The sequence below is a fragment of the Ixodes scapularis genome, unplaced genomic scaffold (genome assembly GCF_016920785.2).
Source record: "Ixodes scapularis isolate PalLabHiFi unplaced genomic scaffold, ASM1692078v2 ptg001158l_1___fragment_3__unscaffolded, whole genome shotgun sequence".
Lineage (NCBI taxonomy): Eukaryota > Metazoa > Arthropoda > Arachnida > Ixodida > Ixodidae > Ixodes > Ixodes scapularis.
The window spans coordinates 4,260,001-4,272,500 of NW_024610108.1; the positions used below are offsets into that span (position 1 = coordinate 4,260,001).

The 12,500-nt window shown below is 48.0% G+C and overlaps 1 protein-coding gene and 1 non-coding gene across 2 annotated transcripts; one reads left to right on the top strand and one right to left on the bottom strand.

Annotated features, from left to right (window-relative positions):
• Positions 1 to 4,055: 4,055 nt before the first annotated feature.
• Positions 4,056 to 5,637, bottom strand: LOC120845451. Its single transcript, XM_040217268.2, has one exon. The coding sequence runs from the start codon at positions 5,291 to 5,293 to the stop codon at positions 4,064 to 4,066; it is 1,230 nt and encodes a 409-aa protein (XP_040073202.1). The 5' UTR covers positions 5,294 to 5,637; the 3' UTR covers positions 4,056 to 4,063.
• Positions 5,638 to 10,297: 4,660 nt separating this feature from the next.
• On the top strand, positions 10,298 to 12,113 carry LOC120845600. The gene has a single exon (XR_005716803.1). It is a non-coding gene; the product is annotated as a small subunit ribosomal RNA (ribosomal RNA).
• Positions 12,114 to 12,500: the final 387 nt, after the last annotated feature.

A 12,500-nucleotide genomic window follows, 5' to 3' on the forward strand; every position in this document is an offset into this window, starting at 1 on the left:
AGTGCAGTGCAGTGCAGTGCAGTGCTGTGCGTGCGCCAAAGCCTCTGGATAAAAGAAAAAAAAATATATATATATATATATTGTGAGGGCGCTTCTGAGGGCCTTTGCGTTCAACTTTTCACCTGGTTTCCCAAGGACGAGAGTCTGCACGAGTGCAACAACGCCACCCGAAGGCGGCATACCGCCGCAACCTGACCGGTTGCGGTTAAGTGTTCGCAGCTAGGCTTAGCGGGGTTTGCGGAACCTCTCCCAAACGTCATCCCCTGGATGGTAACCCGAGCGCCGGGGTCGGGGGACGTTTGTACCCATTTAGCCGGTGGGCTAAATGGGTACAAACGACAGAGACAGGTCGGTCAGATGACGGTTTTTTATCAGAGTCTGATAGCTGCAGAACGTTTCAAAAAAGGTGCCACTCATCAGCTGACGATGCCGATCGCGCCACCCACAGCCAAAAGTGACGACGACGATGTCCGTGGGCAGTGCTACGCAGAAGCGCCCTCACAGTTTTCCCCCGGTTGCGGAAAGGTGGCCACCTGGCCACAGAGGGAAGGAAGGGGTGCCGTTGAGCGGGGAGTGAAAGGTTTGAGTCGGGAGACGTGAATCTGTTCGCGGCTGCGGTAGCGGCGATCGGTGGGTGTTTGTACTGGTTCCACGAGAAAGTTGACAGGAGTTGTTTGAGCGATGACGCGGTAGGGGCCGATGTAATGAGGCGGTAACTTTTCAGAGAGGCCGGGCTTGCGTGTTGGCAACGAGACGAGAACAAGGTCTCCAGGTTGAAAGCTGACGTTCTTGTGGATGGAGTCGTGTCGGGTTTTCCGTTCCTGTTGGTGTTGAACAGTGCGAAGTCGCGCAAGTTGACGGGAGTCTTCAGCACGGGATACGAGGTCATCGAGGAGAGTTGTATGGGGCTCAGTTGGAGTATACTCGAGTACTGTGTCGAGCAGTGATGTCGGTTGTCTTGCGTGGACGAGCTCAAATGGCGAGTACCCAGTTGTACTTTGAATGGCCGTATTATATGCGTATGTTACGAATGGTAAAATTGCATCCCAGTTGGTATGATCTGATGATACGTACGTTGCGATCATGTGCGCAAGGGTACGATGAAAGCGTTCAGTGAGCCCGTTGGTCTGTGGGTGGTAAGCGGATGTTGTTTTGTGGATGACTGCACAAGCAGCTAAGACCTCTTGCACTGTTTGTGACAAGAAGGTACGACCTCTGTCGCTGAGCAGCACGCGGGGTGCTCCATGTCGGAGGAGTAGCTGGTGGACGAAAAAATCCGCAACCTCGGTGGCGGAGCCAGTTGGAAGAGCCGCTGTTTCTGCGTATCGTGTAAGGTGGTCGACAGCGGTTACAACCCATCGTTTTCCATTGACTGTGCGTGGTAGCGGTCCAAACAAGTCAATTCCTACGATCTCGAAAGGTTGTGAAGGGCAGCGGGGTGGCAGTAATTGGCCGGTGGGTGCAGATGTGCGAGACTTATGTTTTTGGCATACGAGACAAGAAGATACATACTTTGTCACCGCGGTGTACATTCCGGGCCAGAAATATCGTTCTCTGACACGACAGTAAGTTTTGAAGAGCCCTAAGTGGCCGGCTGTGGGATCGTCGTGCAGAGATTCAAGGACCAAGGCATGTAAAGTACGAGGAATAACCAAAAGCCAACGATGTCCGTGGGGCGAGTAGTTTCGACGGTACAAAATATCATTTTGAAGCTGATAATGCAAGAGCTGGCGTCGGGAGCGAGCGTTTGTCGTAGGTGAGGTTCCTTCCATTTGGGCAATGATATTACGTAGCTGGGGGTCTTGGCGTTGTTGGGTGGCGATCCCTATTTCATCAAATCGTTCTGTCGGGGATGGACTCGTCTCAATATTTAATATAGTCGTAATTGTCGAGGGTTGAGGTAGCGGGCATCGTGAGAGGGCGTCGGCATCTTGGTGTTTTCGGCCAGATTTATAAACAATTGTATAATCGTATTCCTGCAGGCGCAACGCCCAGCGTCCGAGACGACCTGAAAGATTTTTTAGGGAGGCTAGCCAACAGAGCGCATGATGATCAGTGACGACTGAAAAATGACGGCCGTATAAGTAAGGACGAAACTTTGCGATCGCCCAAACCACCGCAAGACATTCCTTCTCTGTTATTGTATAATTTTGCTCTGGCTTGCTCAAAGATCGACTCGCATAAGCAATGACGTGCTCTACGCACGAGTCGTCGGGTTGTAGAAGAATTGCTCCAAGGCCGTAGCCGCTAGCGTCTGTGTGGAGAACGGTGGCGGAGTTGTTGTTGAAGTGTCGAAGGACAGGATCGGAAGTCAGGGCTGCTTTTAAGGATGTGAAGGCAGATTCGCACTCAGGAGACCAGGTAAAGGTGGAATTGTTCTTAAGAAGGTTGTTAAGTGGAGCGGCAATGGTTGCAAAGCCGCGAATAAAACGACGGAAGTACGACGACAGACCTAGAAAGCTTCGCAATTCCTTTTGGCGTTGTGGTCGAGGGAAGTCTGAAACCGCTTTTATTTTGTCGGGGTCAGGTCTGATACCGTGTTTGCTGATGACATGCCCTAAGATCTTAATTGTTTTTGCCGCAAACGTGCATTTCTTAGTATTAAGCTGGAGGTTGGCGGCAGATAAACAGGACAGGACCTGGGAAAGCCGTTCAAGGTGTTCCTCAAAGTTGGAAGAAAAGATTATAATGTCATCTAAGTAACATAGGCATGTTTTCCATTTTAAGCCTCGAAGGATGTTGTCGATCATGCGTTCGAAAGTCGCTGGCGCGTTGCAGAGTCCGAAGGGCATGACGTTGAACTCATATAAGCCATCCGGTGTGACGAACGCAGTTTTTTCTTTGTCCTCTTCATTAACCGGGATCTGCCAATAACCGGACCGTAAATCAAGAGATGAAAAATATTCAGCTCCCTGCAAGGAGTCCAGTGCGTCGTCAATGCGTGGCATAGGGTAAAGGTCTTTACGAGTGACTTTGTTCAGTTGGCGGTAATCGATACAAAAGCGAATGCCTCCATCCTTCTTTTTGACCAGGACTACCGGTGACGAGAATGAACTGCGTGAAGGACGAATTACACCCTTTTTCAGCATATCAGTTACATGGTCCTCGATTATGGAACGCTCTGATGGGGAAACCCTGTACGGACGACGATGAACAATAGCAGAATCTTCAATGTGGATGCGATGCTCTGTCGTGTGGGTTTGACCAAGGGCAGGTGATACGATGTCGAATATTTTTCTGTTCTGCTCTAGCAAAGATAGGAGTTGACGTTTTTTTGATTCGTCAAGATCTTGGCTAATTGTTGTATGCAGAGACAATGTTTTACAGTTCTGGGTAAGCAAAGATTTGGTTTGAGGGACGGATATAGAACACAGAGAAACGGGTGAGTGTGGTGTCGCAGTCACGACAACTGTACCATGTGGAATGAGAACGGACTCAGTACTAACATTAGAGACAGCTATGAGAGCTTTTCCATCGATGAAACGGATAAGTGCGTGCGGTACAACTATGCCTCTCGCGAGAAATGTGCTCGATGGTTGTACGACGACATCCGTTGTGTAAGCGGTTGTCGATACGAGTGGTAATACGTGTGTTGTGAATGGAGAAATAACCGAGTCGGTTTCAACTGATATTTTCGCACTGTGATCAGTAGCTGTATTGCAGACGTCAAGAGTGGTCAAAAATAATTCCGGATGACTACAGTCAATTACTGCCGAGTTAAGTGAGAGGAAGTCCCAGCCAAGGATAAGTGAGTGTGTACAATTTGGTAAAACAACAAACTCTATGTGATGGCAGGTATCTTGTATTACCACCCTCGCCGTGCACAATGCGGAGGGATATATCAAATTGGTTCCCGCTCCTCGTAAACAAGTACCGTGAAAGGGAGTTCGGACTTTTCTTAAGGTTTTGCAGACATCTTCGCTTATAACTGAAATTGCGGCGCCGGTATCAACTAGAGCAAGAACATTTAAACCTTCTACACATACGTCAATCAAATTGGATGGGATTGGAGGAGTTGTCTGGTTCCGTTGGTTCGCAGTTCTCCCCCCAAGAACTGCGTTTTTTAGTTTTCCGCTGGGTATTTAGGGTAGGTTTGGGTAGATGGAATCATCGGAGACCCAGAGCGTGGGAGTGGAGAGGGGGAACGACGCCTAGGATATGTTTGGCTTTCAAATCTCGACCTCTGAGGGGAAATACTTCCTTGGCGGCCGGAGTTGTTCCGACCTACATTGTAGGTCCCTTGATCTCGGCGAAAGTGAGGATGATAAGAGTTGTCGTACCTGTCGTCATCTCTGCGTTTCCTGCAGTAGCGGGCAATGTGACCCCTAATGCCGCAGTAATAACATACTGGGCGGTTGGGTGGTCTCCAAGATTGGTACGTCGGGGTGAGGGTGGCTGGAGTAAATGCAGCCAAGGAGGGTGGGGTGTGGAGTTGTTGTAACGAAGCCACTTGAGGGGAAGGCATCCTAGCGGCAATCTCGGCGTAGGTTGGTGGTGCGGGCGTGGGGAGAGGAAGAGTTGCAGAAGGTAGAGCTGCTAACTCGTCTCGGACAAGGGACCGCAAGTCTGGAGAACTTGCTGCCGGTTCAGCGCCGCGGCGTGTTTCGTTGAGCATCTCCCGGAGCTCTTCTCGAACGATGTCTCTAATGAGGGTGCGGAGTTCAGAATTTGTCGCTTTTGGTTCTCCGAGATTCTGAGCTGGGCAAGAAACTCTGATGGTCCGCATTTCATCGAGGTGTTGGCAAACAGATGTGATGTCAGCTATCGATTCGGGCTTTCGGACCAGAAAAACATTGAAGGCCGGCTCCGCAATTCCCTTCAGGAGGTTACGTACGCGCTCACTCTCTTGCATTTCGCAGTTGACGCGACGGCAGAGCGCGAGGACGTCTTCAATGTAGGAGGTGTACGTCTCTTCTCCTTGACGTCGAGTCTCGAGTTTCTTTTTCGCGTTCTCTTTGCGGCTAGTTGGAGTGCCGAATATGTCCTTTAGCTTCGTGGTAAAAGCGTTCCAGTCTGGAATTTCTTCTTCGTGGTTCAGAAACCACGTTTTGGCAACATCAGTAAGGTAGAAGACCACGTTAGCGAGTTTAGTGGGATTGTCCCATCTGTTGTAGACGCTCACGCGGTCGTAACTGTCGAGCCAGTCCTCAACATCTTCGTCACGAAGACCAGCAAAAACCTTAGGGTCTCTTTGGCGGCTGCGAATCGTCCAACCAGGAGTGGTAGGACTTGGTTGCAATTGCTGTTCAGTCATCGTGGTGGCTGTAGTCGTCGTCGTAGATGGTTGAGACATCGAGGGGGTTTGAGCAGCCGTCGCCGTGATGGTAGCCAGAGTGCGGTTTCGGAGCTCCAGGGTTTTAAGCGGAAGCTCGAAGGGAAGGTACGGGGTCTAAAGGCTCACCTCCACCACGTTGTGAGACAGAGACAGGTCGGTCAGATGACGGTTTTTTATCAGAGTCTGATAGCTGCAGAACGTTTCAAAAAAGGTGCCACTCATCAGCTGACGATGCCGATCGCGCCACCCACAGCCAAAAGTGACGACGACGATGTCCGTGGGCAGTGCTACGCAGAAGCGCCCTCACAATATATACACATTTTTGTTTTCTAATTTTTTTTAATTAATTTTACATGTGGTAAGTATGCATGACTTATACCATCCTTTGTATTGATTTATTTGGGTCGTGTCTTTTTTTTCCACATTATTAGCCTTCTTGTCTCCTCCTCCTCCTCCTGCTTATCATTATTGTAGAAATGTTTTCCTTTTTCTTTTTTTCCTCTTTCTTTCTAAGCTTTTAGTTTCCACCAGAGTGTCGAACCGAATTTTTTATTGGTTTGCTTCGATTTGCGGGAGCACAAAAGTAATGTAGGACATTAAAATAGCACAACAAATAGAAGAACAAGAGGTATACAGGACAGGCGCTGATGTTGAACTAGTTTCATTCAGGAAAAGTGAACATGTATATACACACGACAGGCAAAGCAGCACATATTCTTAAGGGTAGAAGATATTTGAGCTGGGATGCTGGTGTCTTCCAGCACGATCAAACCATCCGGGGCTATTGCCGCCTTCTCGGCTGCCCTCGGCACTTATCGTGAATAAAAGCTATATATGTATGTTTACTTTTCCTGGATAAAACTAGTTGAAAGTGAGTGCCTGTCCTGTATACTCCTTGTCCTCGTCCTTTTTGCGCTATTTTATATATTTTACTAAGATGAACCAACAGCGTACCGTATTAAAAAGAAAAAGAAGAAGCTAAAGTGATATTATATTTACCTGGTGCTTCTTTTCGTAATAGGCACTATTTCAAGAGTGCAAACGGGTATCTTTCCATTCATTTGTAGGGTTCGCTTATTTTCAGGTGCCGAGAAATAAATTGCTTTATTTAAATTTGATGGAGCAGTAAATGACAAGCTACATACATATCTGTCTTTCCTTGTTTTTTTTTTGTGTTATATTTTAGCCTGAATTTAAAAGTCATCAGTCTGTTGGGTCGCCTAAAATACAGGTGATTGGCATTTGAGGTTTTTTTTCTTTACAAGATAATGGTTGAATCAATTTAGCAAGTAAGCATCCATTGTGCTACTTTTTTTTTCCTTCATCTTAAATAGAGCTAAGCAATCAACTCGACATGACGGCTACTTAATTTGTCGCTTTCTTACCGCCTGTTTTCCGAAACTGTGTGCTTTCTTTTCGTCGTCATCGACTTTGGGCTGCCGCTCCAAGTCCATAGAGCCTTTTTTTTTTCAGCTATCCCTGCCGTACACCCTTGTACTTCTATTCATCGTCAGACTAATAGACAGTTATATTTTCTTCCGTACAGTTCCAAGTTGGCGGGTCAGTTTCGGTTCGGCTGAAACTAACTCCTCGGTTCCGGTTTTTCGTTCGCTTCGGTTTTCGGTTCGACACTCTGGTCTTCACCGTGCATGGCACCCCCCCCCCTTCCTTCCTTCCTTCCCTCCCTCCCTCCCTCCCTCTCTCCCCTCTTCTCCTCCCTGCAAGAAAACAAACTGTCGTTTCGAAATGTTTTCTTACTTGAACTGTGAAGGTTTTCAAGTGCATTTCCTTTCCTCCTTTATTGAGCGCACAATTCTAGAGTGGAACTTCCCTTCTGACATTGCAATAAAGTTTCCTGCACAAGGAAGAAAAACCTGCCATTTGACCTCCCTTGTGTGTGCAAAGTGTCAATGTTCCTATATTATGCTTGAACATGGTCTTTTTGTCTTCCTATTTGTCGCAGAAATCATGTATGTGTATGTATGTATGTATATATATATATACCAATATCGCACTTTATGGATTAATCTTGCACGACCTGTGAAAACCACGTATCTCTGGCTTTCCTCACGTTCGATTTTCGAGCAATTTATGAAGCTAGCTTGGGGAGATTGATTTCGCTCGCACACAATTCGAGGCGCGAGGACGGGCATGTACGAACGCCTACGTAGTCGGGACGGTAAACAAAACTTACACAAATTAAAATCCTGCGCAGATAATAAAAGAAAGAGCAACAAAAAAGTATAGGCGTCTTTCTTTACTAATTTTTTTTTTTCTTTTTTAGGATTGTAAGCGGACGGGCTTCTTAAACGATACCAAAAAGCGAGACACAATTTGACAAAGGGGTCACGTCACAAGAAAGAAAATCCCACATCCTCAAGCGTGTAAAAAATGCACGCAATATCTACAGTACTGGAATTTGAAGCGCTGCCAATCTCGCGTGCACTAGCCCAAATCGCCTTGCTCCCGCTCACGTCAAAGCGACACAGACCTCGTCGGAAAGGTACGCTTTCTGACGCGGTCAACCGGTAAAAACACTATATATTGTAAAATTCTGTACTTTGGACGTGATTAATTCAGACTGCTTTGCGGCTAACTAAGCGCGCGTTCTTTCCCAATGAAACGAAAGAGCGAGATTAGAAATAGAGGAAATAATTCCCGTGAAAAGAAAGAAATTCGTCTCTTATTGAGCTTGGCAGTAAAGCACGCGACATCTCCAGTATTCCGTTTGAAAGCGCTGCCCGTCGCAAGTGCAGTAGTGTACATTGTTCGGCTCTCGCCCAGTTGAAAGCGCCAGAAAGCCCGTGTCGCCTCGCGACACGGGTAACCGCTAGAAAACACGCACATTTTAAAGTCGCGTGTTTTGCACTTGATTCCTCGGAAGTACTTTGTGGGAGACGAAGCGGGCGTTCCATGCCAAGGACACGGAAGAGAGAGATTAGAAATAGAGCGAACAATTCGCGTGAAAAGAATAATATTTGTCTCCTATCAAACTTGCCAGAAAAGTAAGCGAGATTTCCAGTATTCCGTTTGAAAGCGCTGCCCGTCGCAAGTGCAGTAGTGTACAGTGTTCGGCTCTCGCCCAGTTGAAAGCGCCAGAAAGCAAGTGTCGCCTCGCGACACGGGTAACCGCTAGAAAACACGCATATTTTAAAGTCGCGTGATTTGCACTTGATTCCTCGGAAGTACTTTGTGGGAGACGAAGCGGGCGTTCCATGCCAAGGACACGGAAGAGAGAGATTAGAAATAGAGCGAACAATTCGCGTGAAAAGAATAACATTTGTCTCCTATCAAACTTGCCAGAAAAGTAAGCGAGATTTCCAGTATTCCGTTTGAAAGCGCTGCCCGTCGCAAGTGCAGTAGGGTAAATTGTTCGGCTCTCGCCCAGTTGAAAGCGCCAGAAAGCCCGTGTCGCCTGGCGACACGGGTAACCGCTAGAAAACACGCACATTTTAAAGTCGCGTGATTTGCACTTGATTCCTCGGAAGTACTTTGTGGGAGACGAAGGGGGCGTTCCATGCCAAGGACACGGAAGAGAGAGATTAGAAATAGAGCGAACAATTCGCGTGAAAAGAATAATATTTGTCTCCTATCAAACTTGCCAGAAGAGTAAGCGAGATTTCCAGTATTCCGTTTGAAAGCGCTGCCCGTCGCAAGTGCAGTAGGGTAAATTGTTCGGCTCTCGCCCAGTTGAAAGCGCCAGAAAGCCCGTGTCGCAAAGCGACACGGGTAACCGCTAGAAAACACGCATCTTTTTCTTTTGTTAATCCCGTGCTTCTCACTTCGTTCCTTGAGAGGACTTTGTTGGTAACTAAGTGGCGGGGCCTTCCAAACGAAACCAATGGTAGAAACAATGAAGTGAGCAAAGAAGAGTAGTGTAAAGAAAGAAAATTGCCTATTATGAAGCCTGCCGTAAACAAGCGCGATACCGCGAGCATTCGGATTAAAAGCAGTGACAATCTCACTTACTATAGCGCTCATTGTTCGGCTCTGACACAATTCAAAACGCATGAAACGCCCCGTGTAAATATTGGTTTACTTTGTAATAACAAAGTCAATAAACTTTCTGTTGACCATGTTAACATGAACTGAAAGTCGAAAAGAAGTAATCAGAGTCAAGCAGGGGTCAGCACGTTTTTAATAAAAAGCGAGAAATAATTTTTTTTATAGGGGTAGGATGTATGTACGTATGTATGTATACATAGAGGCAGACAGGAAAAAAGAACATTTATATATATATATATATACACACAAACATACATACATACATATATATATATAAGGAGAGAGAGAGGGGAAAAAAATAAGAAAGAAAGAAGGACAAATAAATGATACTGAATAACGAGGAGCCACATAAGTGAGAGACAGTAAGTCAGTCAGTCAGTCACCGAAACTGATAACCACAAACTATGTACAGAATGCTCTTGAAGGATCTTCTTTATACTTATCGGTGCTATTATGTGGAGGTGGGGTCTGTCGAGCGTTCGATTGGTGCGAGCGGCGTCTGACGACGTCGCCGACGCCTTTCGTCGCCGTCTCGGCCGCTGCCTCCGCCGCATGGTCGTTACAGCAAGGTACCTGCGATCTCTGGCGTCTGCCGTTGGGGTCGGTTCTCGGGTGCACCTGTGTCTTGAAAACGAATGCGAGAGGAGGGTGTTTCGGAGCGTCCGCGCTAAGCGAACGGTGTGAAATGACGAGTGCGTTCTGACCGAAGGCCGGGGTGCGTCCTCGCGTCCTCACGGGACCTGAAAGCTCGGCAACGCTGCGAAGGCGTCGTCAATGATTTTTTTGGCGTACGACTTTCTGTTGCTACGACGAGAAAGAAATTTATGCGCTTCTTGCCGCGTCGGTACCGACCTCGGTCGGGGATATTCCGGCTGCGCGCTCGAACGTGCTTCATTTCTTCTTGGATTTGGAAGTAATTCCTAAGCGTTGTGTGTGTTTGCGGTTCGTAAGGGGCGCCTGACGGTGGCCCCGCGTCCGCGCGTTGGTAGGGTTTTGGGCGACCCACCACGAAAAGATTACCTGGTTGATCCTGCCAGTAGTCATATGCTTGTCTCAAAGATTAAGTCATGCATGTCTAAGTACATGCCGAAACAAGGCAAAACCGCGAATGGCTCATTAAATCAGTTATGGTTCCTTAGATCGTTTCTTCCTACTTGGATAACTGTGGCAATTCTAGAGCTAATACATGCAGTGAGCCCGAAGCCCCTCGGGGCGACGGGTGCTTTTATTAGACCAAGATCAATCGGGCTTCGGTCCGTTTTGTGTGGTGACTCTGGATAACTTTGTGCTGATCGCACGGCCACGAGCCGGCGACGTTTCTTTCAAGTGTCTGCCTTATCAACTGTCGATGGTAGGTTATGCGCCTACCATGGTTGTTACGGGTAACGGAGAATCAGGGTTCGATTCCGGAGAGGGAGCCTGAGAAACGGCTACCACATCCAAGGAAGGCAGCAGGCGCGCAAATTACCCACTCCCGGCACGGGGAGGTAGTGACGAAAAATAACAATACGGGACTCTTTTGAGGCCCCGTAATTGAAATGAGTACACTCTAAATCCTTTAACGAGGATCCATTGGAGGGCAAGTCTGGTGCCAGCAGCCGCGGTAATTCCAGCTCCAATAGCGTATACTAAAGTTGCTGCGGTTAAAAAGCTCGTAGTTGGATCTCAGTTACAGGCGGGAAGTGCGTGGACACCACGTTACGGCCCGTGCTGAACATCATGCCTGTCGTGGCTTGGTTCCCTTCATCAGGTGCCTTGCTTTGGCCGGCGCGTTTACTTTGAAAAAATTAGAGTGCTCAACGCAGGCGATTCGCCTGAATAACAGTGCATGGAATAATAGAACAAGATCCTGTTTCTGTTCTGTTGGTTTTTGGAATACAGGATAATGATTAAGAGGGACAGACGGGGGCATTCGTATTGCGGCGCTAGAGGTGAAATTCTTGGACCGTCGCAAGACGAACTACTGCGAAAGCATTTGCCAAGAATGTTTTCATTGATCAAGAACGAAAGTTAGAGGTTCGAAGGCGATCAGATACCGCCCTAGTTCTAACCATAAACGATGCCAACCAGCGATCCGCCTGAGTTACTCAAATGACTCGGCGGGCAGCTTCCGGGAAACCAAAGTATTTGGGTTCCGGGGGAAGTATGGTTGCAAAGCTGAAACTTAAAGGAATTGACGGAAGGGCACCACCAGGAGTGGAGCCTGCGGCTTAATTTGACTCAACACGGGAAAACTTACCCGGCACGGACACTGGGAGGATTGACAGATTGAGAGCTCTTTCTTGATTCGGTGGATGGTGGTGCATGGCCGTTCTTAGTTGGTGGAGCGATTTGTCTGGTTAATTCCGATAACGAACGAGACTCTAGCCTATTAAATAGGTGCGTGGTTCTCTGCACCTTGCACCCTTCTTAGAGGGACAAGCGGCTCCTAGCCGCACGAAACAGAGCAATAACAGGTCTGTGATGCCCTTAGATGTCCGGGGCCGCACGCGCGCTACACTGAAGGAAGCAGCGTGTTTTTATCCCTGTCTGTAAAGACTGGGTAACCCGTGGAACCTCCTTCGTGATTGGGATAGGGGCTTGCAATTGTTCCCCTTGAACGAGGAATTCCCAGTAAGCGCGAGTCATAAGCTCGCGTTGATTACGTCCCTGCCCTTTGTACACACCGCCCGTCGCTACTACCGATTGAATGATTTAGTGAGGTCTTCGGACCGATACCCGGAGCGGCCTTTCGGTTGCGCCGGTGTGTTGGAAAGATGACCAAACTTGATCATTTAGAGGAAGTAAAAGTCGTAACAAGGTTTCCGTAGGTGAACCTGCGGAAGGATCATTACCGGATGTTATTTGGCATCGTTTTGTCTTCTTCCTCTTGTACGGGGAATGGACTCGATGTGCGAATTTATCTGGCGCCGATCCCGACCAAGCTTGGATGCCGTCGGGACGGCACAAAAAAAAAAAAAAACAACTGTGGTTCGGATGTGCCTTTTTCTTTGGGTGGCCTCCGTTCCTTTCGATGATGCGCCCAGCGGGAGCCCTCTGCTGCCTCGATTGAGAGGAGATTTCAAGTGCACCGGGACAATCCGCGGGTTACAAAAGGCGCATCGCCCCCTTTTTCGTCTCTTCTCGAGGATCGCCCTTTTGTTTTGATTAACGAAGAGGCGTTTGAGAAGAAGCTTTTTTTGCGCTTTCGAGATGGCATGGGATGTGCCGGGCGCGAAAA